The sequence below is a fragment of the Papilio xuthus genome, unplaced genomic scaffold (assembly GCF_000836235.2).
Source record: "Papilio xuthus unplaced genomic scaffold, Pxut_1.1 DF824992.1, whole genome shotgun sequence".
In the NCBI taxonomy this organism is placed as follows: domain Eukaryota; kingdom Metazoa; phylum Arthropoda; class Insecta; order Lepidoptera; family Papilionidae; genus Papilio; species Papilio xuthus.
The window spans coordinates 1,561,829-1,580,278 of NW_013533657.1; the positions used below are offsets into that span (position 1 = coordinate 1,561,829).

An 18,450-nucleotide genomic window follows, 5' to 3' on the forward strand; every position below is an offset into this window, starting at 1 on the left:
TTCCAAAGAGTTTACTACTCTATGGAAGGCATTAAACTTTACTCATATGAAAAACCTTGTGTTTTTATTTTAAATTCCGACACCCGTAACACTGTGCTGTTCAATAATTTCATATTGCAGTATGACTAATGTGACCATTTATTTTTTCACCAAATCAGGACATTGGCTTACATAGGATATGCTTCAAATAAAGCCGTAAATGTTAGAAATAAAAAACATGTAGCCAAAACTTTTAGTTATATTGTGAGGAAGAAAAACCGACATTGTGCCGGTGTACTGGCGCAACATTAGCCTTACTAAAATGTCGACGTTTATGTCCTCTGACTATTCATTCTGACGCTTGACTTGGTTATGAAAGCGCGCCATTCGCGCCAAAGGACTGAAACTAATAATTTCTAAAAATATCTATCACAGGAACAATTTAGTTTTAACCTGAGTATGAATAAAACCTGGTGATGATTTTAAGTAAGAACTCGGCATGTTTTTTTTTATATTTGCCTTAATTACTAACATCTCCTTTAGAATTGAAATTTGAACTGGATTTTCTTATGAGTTGACCGATGCGGTCTCGTACTCACACTCAGCTCGCGTCAGCCGACTCGATTGTTAAATTGTTCGCGCGATTTTTAAAAAAAAAACGGGATAATTTCGCGTGCTAGAATTCATTCCGGGGACACCGGGACTCGTAACTATAAAAAGGGACAGTCCCGTTCAAACCGGGACGTGTGGTCACGTTAAGTATGACCATAAATTTGCACGGGCTCACCACAAAAGTTCATTGTTTTATGAACGTGGAACTCTATAAATCTTTGAGTGTTTAAGTGAACACAATTATTCAAAGTTCCAGATAGGTGTGTTTTGTAAATATACGAGTTTTGTATTTTGGATTATTGGTTATTTTATTTTGAGTTATGCTTGTATGTAAAAGGTGTTCGTGACAAATGTAAAACAATAAGTTTTTATTCTTGAAGACTGCGGCTGAATCATACGGTTGCTAAGAGATCTGACTTTTTCTTTTTAATAACTAAAACTTCCAGTTTTTTTAATACTAGCCAGCATTTCGAGCAAAGATAGGCGAAGGGATAATGGTGATGTACGTTTCTAGTAAAAAGAAACTCCGTTGTTTGTATATAACAGTTATTTAGCAGAAAAAAGAAAACATTAAATTATTTCCCTGCACCAAAGAAGTATAAAACTTGAGTCGAAGACAGAGATGTCGTTTGTTAATTGAACATTGTTTAATACTGTGATTTAGTATTTACATAGAAACTAGTGAAGTTTGAAACTCGTTAGCGTGAGTGGAACCGCTTGCTTGAGGAACAATTCTCTAACTAACAATTGTTGTAAAATTTACAACATTTTTAATTGTCAGGAAGTTCTTATCTTCATACTCTATAAAATATATTTTTCTTTTACAGATATCAGACATAAAAAAGAGTCTTTGTCTAGATTTAAAAACAATTAACGTGACTTTCATAAATACAGCACACATTCTTTATTCAAAATTTTAATTTGTATAATTTTTCTCCTCATTGCTATGTCATAAAAGTACTTTTAGAGCGTCGATGGCTCAGGGATTAATACAATTTGCAGGTCCTGGGTTTGAATCCCGCCATGGTAACATCGTGATGCAACCTGCACATATCTGAGAAGAAATTGGCGAGAGTGTTTGACTAAGGCCTAGTCACCCCTAACTTAGGGTAGGCTCCGAACCCCTTTAGTGGGGACGTCTTTCGTAACGTGTATGGCAGTTTTATTTATTCACGCTAATATAAATCGATAAGAGATACGACTTTTATAATTCCTATTTATCGTTGGATTTAATTTGTTTAAATTATTTATGTTTTTTTAATCTTAAAGTGACCCTAGAGAGTAATAACATGGACCATAAAACAGGCCATAAACGTTAAGTGCTGTTTGATTTTTAGCTCTACTCTAAGGAAGCCGGTGTTATTTACGAATTAGCGATAACAGCCAGTAAATCTATTATATGAACAAACGAACATCGGTATTATTATTGTATAGTTAGAAGAGTTAAAAGCTCTTGTAGCAAACAAACGTACATTAACGTAATTAAGTTTTTAAAAAAACCTAATAAGAGCTTCTTCTTAATAATATTATTAATGCGAATATTTCAATGGATTTTGATGAAATTTGGCAAAGTTGTAGACCATAGTCTGGAAGAATACATAGGTTTTAACTACTAATATTTAACATGCGTGTATAGAACACATAATTAAGTTTTATTTTAATTCCGCGGACGGAGTCGCGGGCGATAGTTAGTCTCAAAATAGAACAATTTGAAAAAAAAAATAGAAAGATAATACGGCATTCTAATATAAATGATTTTAGTTTTTGAGTTTATTCATTACAGACATAAGAATCTTTTCTCCGGAAATTGGAATAGATGTAGACTATAGTCTGGAAGAACACATAGGCTATTTACTGAGTCTTTTTTAATTTCGTGCGGACGGAGTCACGGACGACAGTTAGTTATAGATAATTGTAATTCAAATGATCCACTAGTTGACCCGTACCGCCTCGGATATCAACGTTAGTTCAAAAACGTGTACATCTTGTCAGGAAATAGTCGTTTGAAATGATGCCAGCGAATACCAAGGAGGTTCTATTGCTGCAGTTTGAATGCTGTGTTTGATATAGCGACAATTTGATGAAAGGTGAGGCTATTATTATTTTTGTTCGTTATTAATACTGCAAAGTATTTGTTTATAGCTACAGGACATAAGGCAAATCAAGTTAAAATACCAGAGAATAGTTGAAGGAAGCGCCTTCAGAAAAAAACCTTTAGCCTAACGAAACGCACGACCTAAGATGTGTATAGAGTATGAAAAAATAAAGAACGCCACCACAAAAACAATAACACAAAAGATCCTTAAAGTAAGGGAACATAACTTAAAAAATTGCTTCTGAAGTTGTCATTTAAGAAATTTTACTCGATAACATTGATTCTGATATATCGTTTCTTTTTAAATATAGTTCTTACTAATATTATAAATGTAAATATTTAGATGGATGTTTGTTACAAGCAAACAATGTATAGACAAAGTATAGAGAATGTCGGGTAAATGTAGAACATAGCCTGGAAGACATAGGCTACTATTCACTATTTTTTCTTTATTTTTTGCAGACGATGTCGCAGGCAAAAGCTCATACATTTTATTACATTACTCTTTAGCGTACTAATCAAAATATATGTTCGTTCACCGAACGCTGAGAAACTGGCACTATGGTGTGCATTTTACTATCTTTTATTGTATTCTCGTCCGCCGCAAAGTCGTGAGCATAACTCAAGATAGAGCTGAAAACTTTTCTTCATGGTTTTATATACAACTGTGATATCCTAATGGTTCTCCTGATTTACGACCTGATTCGTCAAGATTCGAATCCCAAATGGATTTTAGTAGTACCGAACTAATTGGTAAGATTATAAGTTAATTTGTGTAATAAAAGTAGAGAATGAATACTACGTAATTACAGATGTTCGTAAATATATTTGTGTCATTTTTAAAACGCAAGCGACAAAAGAAATCTATATTAAGAAATAAAATGACGTGAACAGAAAATTTGTCTTTTCTTTTTTCTCGCGCCATTTTCTCTTAAAGGAAATGGCCGATGTAAAATCAAAGCGCAAAATCCCAATGTCACCCGTAATTTATGTAAATAATTGGCACAGTTTTGTGAATAAAATTATATTTAACATTGTCTTTGTCGCGATTTACTAATGAGTTGATTACCTCTGGCTCGGATATAACAACTGACGGTCGGCGGGACACGGAAGCTCAAAGAATTAAATTCGCTTCCCACTTAGCTTTGAATATCAGCAAACTGAGTATAACAACATTGCTACGAAATGGGTAGGAAATAAAATACTCCGACTATACATACTTGCTTAAGATACGTATTTATACACTTAAAAATATATTTTAGAACACTGTTTTATTTTATACTAATTTCTTATATTGTTTGTTAACTTCAAAAGATATTAATGTAAGTTAGTAAACCGCTTTGGATATTTGAAACTTTAGTGCGCGAAGAAAATTTTACTTTTCGCTTTTTTCGATTTCGCAAACGATTTAAGATATGTTCTCATGTCAAATAAAAAAAAAGAAAATATATTTCGCCTTCAAACTGTCTAAAATAACAAGATTGTAAAAAAAATAAATGAAAATTAAAAAGTATACAGATTTGAAATCTCGAAATGCAATTGTAATTTATGTACATTTTCAGCAAACCAATTTAAATTGAAATCTAAAAGTTTTCTTTCAAAGATACACCACGAACATACACGCGTTACAAGAATAAAGACATCTCAGTAAGAGTGATTTATATTTCTCCAACACAATAAATTACACGAAAGAGCAATAAATTTCGTAGTTAACAAAACTGTATAAATGAAAAATCCATCAATGCTTTAAAGTCTGTATCCTAACAGTAGAATTTCACTGCTGCGGCACTTATAATCTCTCTTATATGAAAAAGGAATAATATATACGAAAACAATTGCCAGAGCCATGGAATACTACGGCAATATTACAAACTAGCCGTCGCTGCGACTACGTCCGTGCGGAATTAAATAACTTAATAAGTAGCTTATGTGTTCTTCCAAACTATTACATGTTCTTTAACTACGCAAAATTTTAGAGAGATCCGTTGAGCCTTTCCGTAGATACCTTCATACAAACATCCATCCATCTAAACATTCGCATTTATAATATTAGTAAGATGTCGCCACAAGATGGACAAAAATGTTTCTATAAATACGTCCAGTCTGCCGGGCCGTCTGTCTGCTACGGTGTTTTGTATTTCTGTCTGAGTTTTGATGTGTTTTACTTTATGTCCAGTGTTTCGGTGCCGTCTCGAGGTATATTAATAACTACTGGATTATCCTCGGCTTCGTCACTATTAATTTAGGAAACGAAAGATTTACGTGATATTCTGAACGTGATAACTCTTTTAAGATTTATTTTACTAACATTTAACAGAAATATATTTTTGTATATTTTTTAATAGATCGATATAATAGATCTATAAGTGAGTTCACAATATTCATATGAATTAAAAAGATAAAGAATTAAAGAAAAAAATCATAAATACTTCAATTTAGGAAGGAAATTTGATTACATCGACCAAGTCTGTAACCGTAGGTTTCCAAGACAAATATCTCCGTTTAAAACATAGTTCAACAGTGGTAGAGCCCGCGTTAACACCTTCGCACGAATTGGCCCGGCTTGCCCGGTGAAATACCACGACCACACAGAAGACAGGCGTGAAGTGGAAGCAATTCCGCTTTTCGTCTGATGAGTGTGCGTCCCGGAGGCCTAATTTAGTCCTCTTTCCCTTCCCACCTTTTATATTATAAGGAAAGGATGGGAAGTAGAAGTGGACTTTCCGGATGAGAGGATGCGTGGAAAGGGAAGATATTTTCTTTCTGTGCATCCTCTCCTCCGTCGATTAAAGGTAGGCAACGCATATACAATTGCGTATGTCTATGGGCAACGGTCACTTCGCTATATCAGCAATTTCAGGTGGCCGCTCGCTCGTTTGGCCACCTTATGATATAAAAAAAATATTGTTATTTTTTATTCTGACAACCATAATAACAGGGTTGACGATATACATTTTATACAGTCTTTGGTTTCAAAAACCCATGGTAAACGAATTAATATTCCAAGCTAACTATAAAATAAAAACTATAATTATATATTATTCTACCGTTTTATTAATTTTAATTTGAAAATAGAACTATACATTTTTAAAAATAAAATGTTAGTCTTGCTATCGATGGCCAGTTTTAAAGCTTTCTATTTTAAGAAAGAAACATAGATAATATTTAATTATATCGAATTAATGTTTGTGTAGTACTATAGTCTTACAATATATTAGTGGTTGTGCGAGATTAATTCAAAATGAATGATTCGACTCCTGTGAATACAAACAGGACGTAAACGGTAATCCTTTATTAAAGCAATGTGTCCACTCTCAGCTATAATATACATTTAATGGTAAATGCTAATAAAATTAATTTAAAATACTATATTTTATTTTTTAGTATTTATAAACATAACCTATTTCAAATTAAAATTCAATAATGTCATATTAAATTAAAGTCAAATATTAACACGAGAGTTTTTTTTAAATATTGTTTTAGTGTTGTGTTTAATTTTGAGTTGTACAGTACTTAATTGTTGCAAGTAAATGAAGCACACTTTGTCTGCACGTTACAATTTATTACGTACTAGCTGTCGCCCGCGACTCCGTCCGCGTATATATTATATATAAAAAAACTTAATTAGTGTAGCCCACCCATCCATCCATTCACATGACATCCATCTAAACATTCGCATTTATATTATAATATTAGTAAGTTAAATAAAAAGCAGAACTTCAAGGCATATATTAAAAAAAAAAGAATATCCTATGTCCGTCTCCTGGCTCTAAGCTACCTCCTCACAAATTTTCAGCCATATCGGTAAAGCCGTTCTTGAGTTATAAATAGTGTAACTAACACGACTTTCTTTTATATATATAGATTATAGCATTGTGATGTGCCCAAGCATTACAAAGACTTTAGCTACAGGATGTTTTAATCTTGCAAATCACTGAATCAACATCGTCATTCCTTGAAAGAGGATTTGGAATACGATTGTTTCTCTGAACTTCTGTTTGTTAACGATCCGATGGATTAAATGACTGGTGGTTATTGACCTTGGAAACAAATATGATTGCAGGTTTTTACATATTAACTTTTGTTTCTCGATTGCTTTCTGTGTGTCAATCAATTAGTGAATATAACACATAGTTTTTTTTAAGTTTAAATTTAATAAATCTAAATCAATGGACACCTCTTATTATAATAAATGACTAAACCGTAGGTTTCTTAGACCAAAATCCCCGTTTAAACATATTGTAAACATATGTTTCAAGCGGGGATTTTGGTTTCAGTAACACACGGTAAGAAAAACAGGTTAATCTATACTTTGGCAATGTTAGTGGAATAGAATTCGGCCACTTCATTATCATCATCATCAGCTCACCAAACGTCTTACAATAAGTTAGAAGTAACTAGGCGATTAGTCAACTAAGCTGGTCCAGTGCGGGTTGGTTGAATTCACTCATATCTTTGAATTTTGTTCTCAGATATGTGCAGGTTGCATCTCGATGTTTTCCTTCATCATAAGAACATCGACTTTAGCATAATCTTTGTATATTAAATCAATAACAATGGTTGGTCTATTTTAGTTCTAAGTTATTGCAAGTTTTGTAAAGGAAATTGAGTAAAGCAAATTATAATAAATTTTGTGATTTGTTTACTATTTGAACCAGCAACAATGTTTATATCCGTATTCTTGCGGCAGCCGGCACGTCCCGACTCCAAACATTCAACTACAACGAATTGTGTTTCAAAACAATACGCAACGTTAATTTTGGTGAGATTTAATATTGTACAATTACTAGCTATCGCCTAGGACTCCGTATACACGGAATTAGAAAGAAAGCGTCAATAGCCTAATGGTTAATGATACGGATTTCCGACCACGAGGTCGGGGGTTCGAATCCCGCCATTCGACTATTGTCGTAAACCTAGCACAAGCATACAGCTTAGTTGGAATGGTAAAAGAAATAGTAAGTTTACAAAAAATCTGCTAATATTTTTATATAAAAAATATTAGAACAGATAGTGGCCGATTTCCAGATCAACTGAATATGCTTATAAAATTTCATAAAAACCCGTAAAGCCGATTAGGAGGAGAATGGTAACTAACATTGTGACACGAAAATTTTCTATATTAAATTTATGTTTGTGGTCGCTAGATATGTACTAAGTTCATCAGATTTTGAGCAATCTCAAATATAATTTAGTAAAAAATTCTGAAAATGAATTGTATTTGAAAATAGTGCAGACGGAGACATGGGCAAAAGCTAGTTTCCTTTAAAAATGTTAAGGTAATATTTTCCGGGATATCTTCTAGCTCATAAAAGCGCGTGTAAAATGTATGCTAATATTATAAATTAACATAGTATCGATTTCGATTCCACGCGTTTGTCGGCTGCATGAATAAAATCCAATATGAATTCTTTTCGTCATGAATACCGTCACACGAGTAGACGCGAACTTATTTGTTATAATCGATTTTATATATGTAACTGTTCAAATCGATTATATTTATGTAAACAATATTCGTTACTCGTAGGACGCCTATATTGCTTTTTTAAATCGTACTATTAGTTTAGTTACCCTGTATTTTATTTGTACACTAATAGTTTAATCATTCTGTATTAATTTAGTCATCCTGTATTTTATTTGTACACTAATAGTTTAATCATTTTGTATTTATTTAGTCACTCTGTATTTTATTTGCATACTAATAGTTTAATCATCATGTATTTTTTTAATAATATACTCTTTTAGTTATTTAGTAGTTAAGTATTTTTAGCTCTTGATTTTATATAGTTTTTTTTAAGCAGAAGTGTAAATATTATTTTTATGTGTATCTCAGCAGTGGAAACTCGCGTTTGATTTTAAATATTAAGGTCATACGTCATATTGAATAAAATTGGAGCAGCACATGCCTTGGCGCGTCACTAACGTTCAGGTAAGAGGGTCAACGCAGAATGTACACATTTACAAGTAATTAATCAATATCTCATTACGATGTGTTAATCCATTTTCAATATTCATAATTTACGTAAAGATTACTATGATTTGGAGACAAAGAAAAAGGGTATCAATTTAGAAAAGAGATTCTTATAGTTTTCGCGTTTTTTTTAATATAGTGTATGGATGTACTCCCTTTTATTTTGTTTTTTATTTTTTTACTTTTGTACACGTGGACTCCAAGAGGTCCTTAACCATTTTGGTTATTATTATTTTTTTATATCATAAAGTGGCAAACGAGCGAGCGGCCACCTGAAATTGCTGATATAGCGAAGTGACCGATGCCCATAGACATACGCAATTGCATATGCGTTGCCTACCTTTAATCGACGGAGGAGAGGATGCACAGAAAGAAAATATTTTCCCTTCCCATGCATCCTCTCATCTGGAAAGTCCACTTCCACTTCCCATCCTTTCCTTATAAGAAAAAGGGTAAGAAGGAAAAGAGGACTAAATTAGGCCTCCGGGACGCACACTCATCAGACGAAACGCGGAATTGCTTCCACTTGGCGCCTGTCTTCTTTGTGGTCGTGGTATTTCACCGGGCGAGCCAGGCTAATTCATGCGAAGATGTTAAAGTGGGCTCTACCACTGTTAAAAATATTTATCTTGTACTATATTAAGATTGTATAAAACAGATAAAACTAAGAAAGCACATCTTTAAGTAAGTTATAAAAATAACTGTGCAATCTTTATGAAACGTCTAGGTACTTTGTAAATGTAACACAAAACAATGTACGTCAATTGATTGGTCAGAATAGAGAAATAGGACCTATAAAGTTAAATTGAATTTCTGTGTGTAAACAATTTGTAAAACGAAAGTTTGTTTGTCATATTGGTAGCAAGTTAATCGGTGTATTGCATGACACAGTGATGAGGCTTCTCGGTCAGGTTACGAAGGGTTTAGTGTAATAGGTATTATTGATTACGTATTGCCGATAAACGATGTAATGCTACGACTCGTGCCCTCGGCTCTATTGACTTGGAACGGTCATAGTTCACTAAGGGAATCCACGATTAAATGGTTAGTTTATAGGTTGATTTACCACGATCTAAATCTCCGTTTAAAAGATACTAGCTATCGCCCGCGATTACGCGCGGAATCAAAAGAATATAGTTAGAAGCCTATGTTTTTTACTAGACTGTGTCCTATGTGTATGCCATATTTAATCAGAATCCGTTCATCTGAATACAAGAATACCTACAAACAAACATCCATCTACCTAACATTCGCATTTAAGTTATAAGAAGTATTAATTCATATAAGTTGTTATTAATTTCATATAAGTACAACTATTAGTTATCTTTCTTCCAACGCGACAACATTCCAAATAAGTGTTATTTAAAATAAATTATACTCACACAATGACGTGATTTATCTAACTAAATTCAAATTAATTAAACACTTATATACCTTTAGTACATATGTAATTCGCACGCATTCGCAATTACGGATTAAATTTTTTTTATGAAACAATACGAGTATATAAGCGGCATTATTATAAGTATTAAAGTTCATTGTTTTTTTTTTAAGAATTACGTTAATATTTTAATAAAGCTACATTTTGACTACGAATATATTTTTTTTGTATAAATTGGAAGTAATATAAATAAGAAATATTTTTATAAAACTTCTTACCCCATTTTTCGTATCCGACGCAGGAATGATGAAACAACTGAACACCACAAAACCACCTCCGTCAAAATTCAACTTGAAATAGTCCACATTTATGAAAACATCAACTCTTATAAAGACGTATTTGAAATTCAAACGAACATCATGAAAAATTGGATCGTATCGGTAAACAATAAAATTATGCACACCACCTAGCAAGTGAATGGTGACAATATTTTACAGAACAACACCATATTTATCAAATTTAAAAATAAAACTTGACATTTTAACTTCATGCTTCGAAAAAATTAAATAAAATTGAATAAGATTTTTTTAACCACATTATTATTACTGAAAATATTCTCCAAAAACATCATCACTATAAAATATGCGTAAAAACGACAAATATTTCGTCAGTAATTCGGGTATAAAGGTGGGGTCACACTGTAGTGGATCGATACGGAAGCGCGAGGGTTTTGGGCTGCAGGGCAATGTGCGTGTCGCACGCGCCGGCCGCCGACTGCGATGCGTGTGCACCGTGCACTAGCGAGTAGCATCGCTATCAAATAAACAAAAAGTGCATAAGGGGTGCTCAATCTTAGGCGCTTTACAATATTAACGTATATTATATTAATAATTTTAGTTTTAAATGTCAACGTAGATTTTTATTAAATTATTTTTAATAGCAATAAATTTCAGTTACCGTTTATTAGAAGTTCAAAAGGTAAACATTATTGAAATTTAATTTTTAACTTTTATAAAAGTAATCTATAATTGATTGGTTAAAACTTTTATTATTAATTTAATTAAGCTTTGAATACTAATATAATATTTTATGAACTGTATATACATTAGTCTGTATTTATCGATTAATTAATTTTCTCGAGGTTAAGAATGTTTAGATTACTAAAAAAGACCATTTTATAGAAGACTAGTTATTGTACGGACTAAAGTTAGCAGTTTTTAAATACTTAATTTGAAAACAAGTACTAAAGTTACCAATGCGTTATCCAACTAAGAACTTTTAAAATACAAACCTAGAGAATCTTTGAGACTATTTTCTTAATTTAAATATCATATTAAAGTATAATGTAAAAATTGATTCCATTAAATACTTATACTATTATAATTTATTGGCGCAGGATGAATAAAATTTTATTACATCTGATAATTTTCGCGCGGCCGCCTCAGTCGCGGAAGTGATTCCAAGCTTTTAATTTCTTTTATTGTTGACGCGATTTCTTCAAAGGTGATTCATAGTTTGATTACATTGTTTTATCAAGAATTTATCGTTTTCCAAAACAATCATGCGTTTAATGCTCTTTAAAGCAGAAACAATGAAATCTTTACTTATTTTTACTTATATGATACTTTGTATTCAAGTAACAGCCCTAACAACTTAACGTTATCACTAAGCTATCGTTCCTTTAAAGTACTATTTAATTAGTCGAGCCCCTAGATGAAATAAAAAGAAATGCTCCGAGCACGCGCAGAATGTAAAGCGCGCATTTGCTTTAAATATAACCCATGACAATGGCCAGTCATTCAACGGCTTAAACTAAGGAGACAAATCACGCCAGATTATATTTATTACGATCTAATTTTAAACTAATATGAAAATCTAATCTAATCTAATCTAATTTTATTGTTCCAGATTAGATTAACTTTTTTTAAACTAATCTCAAACTTGACATTTAAATTTGGAAAGCTTAATATAGAAATACAGATTGACGCACAAACAATAAATTTTTGGCATTCTAACCGTGGGTTCCTGAGACAAAAATCTAACTTTAAAACATCTTGATATCTCTGTTTTGTTAATGACAGTGATAATGATATGTTTTATATAGAAATATTGGTCTCAGAAACCAACGGTATGTTTCTTATTCGCGTTATTAAAACATTTCTAGCTATTAATATCACGAAGTTTCACACTTAAAAATAGAGAAAAAAAAATATTTTGTTGATCATGGAATTTCATTTGCTTTTTTTTAATGCCATCCCCTGCTCATTTATAAAGACTTTGGTTCGCTGGACCAATGTCGGGATCATAAGCCGACATTTCTGGTGCTTTACTAGAAGCTTAGTCTTTGTCAGTTTTATACCAGCACTTACGTTCCATGGTTTCTATTATCTGTGCGTGTTAAATCGATTTGAATGTTTCATGTACACTTAATAACTTATACTTTGACTTTCTTGTTTTTATTGTAATAGTTAAGATTAATAATTTTTTTAAATAGAACTTCATTATTATTCTCCAATGGGTATATAAGGAACCTAATTGGAAAGTATATAGTATTTTGTCTCGCCATAAGTATCTTTATTTGGAGGAATTTTACCTTACAAATGTTAAGATTGAAAAAGCTTGGAAGCTTTCATGTTTTGCCGATAGCTAATAAAATGTAAGTTCATCCATCACCTTCACACCAACAGACGCCTGCAAAACGAAAACAAAACACACCCTTCAACTCAAAATTCATTTACCTCAAACGTAGACAGTTACAGCCATCTTCAGAGAACCGATTAATTTATTATTTTAAAGCATCCCTTTTCGCGCATCCAATTTAAAATTTGACATCTTAAACAGTCTTAAATTACACATGAAATTATTTCATTAGGGCTGAAGCACCCGTGGGGCTAGCCTTCTTGTTATCTTGACGAAGTTTTTCGGTACCCAAAGATATAATCAACGCGTCAGTGTGGACACGCCCTAAGCGCGCCGCGTTAATAGGCAGATCCCGATATCGGCTCATTCTGTAAATCGTACAAAATTATTTTTCGATCTCTAACGTTAGCTGGCAATGTATTTTGAACTTTATACGTTGGTCATAAATGTCATTTTTAATTTAAATGGGTACTCATTCAAATGCGGCGCCAGTATGTATGATTTTGCTTAGGTTTTGTTTGTATGGTGCATTTGAATTGTTAACGATTAATGCGAGTGTTATGGTGACCGGTAATTTCTCATTTACTGCATCAGAAGAGCATTTTAATTGCGTGTTTTAATGTTTCGTTTATGTAAAGTTGAAATAACACAGCACGTGCTATACGTTTTATGATGCTTCAGGAATTAATTTGCGTTTGATATACAATTAGAATTGATACGATTTTATTTTCGCTTTCAATGGATTCATGACTTTTTTACTTTTGAAAAGATTAGTTTTGCAGTACTCCAATAAACATTATTCGGGCTTAATTATGCTTAACTAGCTGTAGCCCAGGACGCCGTCCGCGCAGTATTAAAAACAAACTGAATTAATAGCCTATGTGTTCTTCTAGACTATGCCCTATAGGCATGCAAAATTTCATCGGGATCATTTCAACCGTATTGGAGATACTCTCAAACAAACATCCATCCATCTAGTATTCGTATTTATAATATTAGTAATATCAACTGAATAGCAAAATGATATTACTGGCGCGATCTCCTTTACTTAAAAATTCTATTTTATTTGACCAAAAATAAAAAGGGACCGCGATACAAAATCTTATCCATATAAAATTTTCGATAGAATCGTTTAACAGAACATAAACGGTGGAGCCGGTATCGGTCAGCAATCTTTATATAGAGCAGTGAGGGAGCTACAAGCGAGCTACCGCCGCGCCGCGCCGCGCACCGAGATCCGAGTAATTGATAGGGATAATCGATTTTCATCACTGCGCTACCACAATAAAAGTGTGAGCGTTTATATGTGAAACCGTCAAAGAGTAAGCAACTAAAAGTTAGCAGTTGTCTCTAGTTGTTTGGACGTCAAGATAAAGTCATGTGTACCAACAACGAATAGTTTCGTAGTTAAAAACTGTGCGTTCGTAAAGGGATACAAATAAAACATAAACATGTAACACACTCTTCGGGAAAATCATACCTTATTTTTTATATAAGAGTAGGGGTTCGTCGACGCCCATGGATATCTGCAAGAGCTGTATTCTCAGAGATTTTTTTGATGTTTCCATCTCAATGTAAAAAAAGGCTGTACGAATATTTATACAATTACAGTCATTGATTGCATTATAATAAAATGAAAGGAAGTCTTACACTGGTTCAAAGAAAAATAACAGAGATGAGTCGATTATTATTACTCTTCACGGGGAAACTGTTCATTTCACACGGGATAATCTATTCGGTCCTCTAAGACAACTTAAAAAAATTGGAATGTTTTGTCCAGTCTGCGCCTCTTACTGTCGCATACTCTATGACCGGGTTGGCACGTTCGTGCGTGATTCTTTACCCCCGATGCGCTAGCGCCGTTCAATTTGCAGCTTTTGTTCGATGCCGCTATTGTCCAATTTAAGTTGATATGTTACAACAATTATAATCGCTCTTAACTGATTAATAATAAGGCCTTGTATCGAGTTTATAACAAGAAATGGATAGTGGTTCCTTGGAAGTTAAAATAACTAGTTGCGCCGAGATTGCCTTTCTTTTGACGTGTGTGTGTGAATGCAATTGCGAGTTTAGTTTAGCTGTGTTTCATTAGGAACGATGTTCTTAGTCCTTGTGCTAAACATGAACGAATATGTTTATATTAGCTGTCCCCCGCTACTTCATTCACGCGGAATAATAATAAAAAAAACCTTGATAAGTAGTGTTAGGAAGAAAACCCGATACTGTGCCGGTGTATCAGCGCAACACTAGCCTTATTAAAATATCAACGTTTATGTCCCCTCACTAATCAATCTGACACTTGACTTGGTAACGAAAGCGCGCATTTCGCTCTAAATGATTTCAACAAATGATGTCTAAAAGTAGCCAATGTGTTCTTCCCTCCGTCAAGATACGATGAGCCGTTCCCGAGATAGCTTAACAAACATCTATAATATTAGTAAGGTTGATTTTTTTTACATCCCTAAATAGTTGTATTCATCATCATCAGCTCACTATACGTCAACTAAGTTAAAGGTGAAGAGGCCATAGTCAACCACGCTGGCCAAGTGCGTGTTAGTTGAGGTCACACATATCTATGAATTTCTTCTCAGATATGTGCAGGTTACATCACGATGTTTTCTTTCACCGTAAGAACGTAAGATAAATGTACATATGTAAATCAAAAATCGAAACACACATTGATACATGGCGGGGATTCGAACCCAGGACCTGCAGATTGTAAGTCAAGTGCTTGACCCCTGAGCCGACGCTCTAATAGTTGTATTAGCTTCATGTAAATAAATATGTAATGTAGTCCTTTACTCAAAAGAGTAATTTAGCGCAAAAATTGCGCTAATGTAGTCAACATTTCTTACTATGGTATACTAAAATAAGATTGCACCGATCTTGTATTAAAAGTACAGATACCAAATTATAATACAGACTACAATTAGGTGAATGCATATAACTTATAAAGGATGTTTTAAAATACATCTTTATTAATGTAAAATATAGGCGTAAAGTTAAAATATTTTTAAGGAAGTAATTTCATGCAAAACACTTATTACTTTTTATAAAACTCTCGCGTACAAGCAATTTGTGTTAAAATTCGAGCGTTTAAGGAATTTTTATGCGTAACGTTTTAAAGAGACGGTAAAAGAAGACCTCCAATCTATTCATTAAAAACGAATTACTTTAAAGTATTACCACCTTACGTAAGTTGTTATTTCAAACTCCGAAGCTTCATAACGATATAAATCCTGCAACTTCGCGCACCTTAAATACAACGTGAAATCGTTTAAAATAATTATGGAACAATTTCAAAAGCAAAATCTCGCTCTTTACCTTGAAGGTGGGATCGGTGGAATGTCATTAAATTTTACGAGCCCTATATAAAGCAACATTTGCACTGAAGAACTAAGATATGCGTAAGATAAAGATGTTTCGATAATGTGAATAGAGAAAAGAGCATACTGAGGGTCTATCATGAAAAGTTGCGATATGACTTTTCGTAACATTATCGACATAATATGTCAAAATTTGTGATTTAGATTTGTCTTTCTACTTTACGACCGAAAACAGAATATAAGAATAGTAGTTGTCGCTCGCGACTCCTTCCGCTTGGAATTAAAGAAAAACCTTAATTAGTAGCCTATGTGTTCTTTTAAACTATGTTCTATATTTACCAAATTTCATGATCCATGTAGCCATTCTGAAGATACTTTATAACAAACATCCATCCATACATCTAAAGTTTCATATCTTAGTTTAATTTAAATTATATTCTCTCTTATTCATTTTATAAATATCTAACAAATGAACTTTGTTTTAATATAAAATAAGTTTCTTAATCTGAAAAAGCAATAGTTTCTTAATAAAGTGTACCACAAAACTTTAAGTAAAATGTTTACCTAAAGTCGGATAGTAAAGAGAGAGAACCTCGCTCGCCTTGACGAGTAAAAAGTAAAATAGTCAAATATTTTTGGTACGAAATTACAGGATGTTTCATAAAATTTGGTATAATAAATACATTCAATTCGGTTCGTTTTGTACCGCTTGTTGGTTATTTGTCGAATAAGAGAAATGGAACAAAGCCAAAATTTCGCATATTTCTCAAAACGAATACAAAAGGTACGATATTGGTACGTTGCCCAAAATTTTTGCTTCGCTGCTTCCCAACTGTTTCGTGCTTAATTATGCATGTGATGTTAATCTACTATGAATACAAAATGCTCTGAACATTCCTAAGTTTTGCTTTTCACAACATTATGTTTCAATGATTGTCGATATCTTAGTGCATATATTGGCTTCCTCTGGTCACACTTTTATATCAAGTTTATGTCTTTTTTTGTGTGTGTTTTCTTTATTTCTGTCTTTGAAATGATTGTATCTGAATTATTGCTGGAGGGTAGTGTTTTTCGCGTATATATTTATGTCTTTATGTATATGTGTATGTCAATTCGATACAGATCTCTTGTAATATAAAGGACTAAACCGATTTTAACTAGTGAAGTTCAAAAAACCTGACAAAGTCTGGTTAATGGTTTTTTTTTATCATAAGGTGGCAAACCAGCGAGCGGCCACCTAAAATCGTTGAAATAGCGAAGTGACCGTTGCCCATAGACATACGCAATTGCCTTTGCCTTTAATCGACGGAGGAGAGGATGCACAAAAAGAAAATATTTTCCTTCCCATGCATCCTTTCATCCGGAAATTCCACTTCCACTTCGCATCTTTTCCTTATAAGAAAAAGGGTGGGAAGGGAAAAAGGACTAAATTAGGCCTCCGGGACGCACACTTATCAAACGAAACGCGGAATTGCTTCCATTATTATAATTATTACAAATAGTGTTATCTATAATTTAGAAATCCTGAAACTTTTGAATGGAAATTTTATTCCTCTCTCTTTTTTCTCATATTTACATAGGAAGGGGAAATATTCTCTTTCTTTGCCTCCCCTAATCTGTCGATTATAGGTAGACAACACTTCTGCAATTTCTCCTCTTTCTTTTCCCGTTTTTGTACGTATAAAACTTTTCTGTTTGTTTTCCATGTTGACAGATGGCAGTAGTTACTCATCATTCAATGCGTTGTTTCTAGGATAAAAATTCTTGTGAATCCCACATATGTACATTTTATTATGCCGCAGGATAAACATTTAGTGCTATTAAATTTAATTATATCTCATGTATTATTTAAGTGCAATTGATGTCTTTGCGTAATAAGGTATATTTAAATAGTAATCATAAATGCAGTCCTATTAATGGTGAATAAGTTGTGTCAATTTTAAAAATGTTTGCAATAAACTGATATATAAACTCACTCCACCCAGTGAGCGACGGGCCGCGTCCGCGAAATAATACCAGTACTCATCCTGAAGAAGGGCCCCGATGGGCTCGAAACTAGTCGGTGCCGCCACCGGACGAATATACGTGAGTGTCTCACGAAAGTTTGAATAATTTAATGTTTGCAATAATAAAGTAAGGGAAAAGAAATAGAATACCAAGAATGACTTATAATAAACAGATAAAAGACAAAATGCATGTGTTGAATCAGAAGGTAAGTAGGATGGCACAAGAGGTCTGAAAATTGCTCCATCGATAAAGACACTATAGTAATTAAATTACAAATTGAATCTTACTAATATTATAAATGCGATTGTTTAGATGGATGACTGTATGCATGTTTATTATAAGATATCTCCAAAACGGTGCATCTTGCTGTAATTTGGTATAGATGTAGAAAAAACGAGTAGTCTAGAAGAACACATAGACTATTAACACGTTGAGCGCC

General features: G+C 33.1%; 1 protein-coding gene across 1 annotated transcript in view; it reads right to left on the reverse strand.

The window, feature by feature from the left end:
- Positions 1 to 10,809, reverse strand: part of LOC106126915 (uncharacterized) — a 28,471-nt gene extending 17,662 nt beyond the window's left edge. Inside the window, exon 1 of the mRNA XM_013324829.1 lies at positions 10,317 to 10,809. Within this exon, the coding sequence (XP_013180283.1) occupies positions 10,317 to 10,321 (5 nt within the window). The 5' untranslated portion in view covers positions 10,322 to 10,809. The remainder of the gene's footprint in view (positions 1 to 10,316) is intronic.
- Positions 10,810 to 18,450: the final 7,641 nt, after the last annotated feature.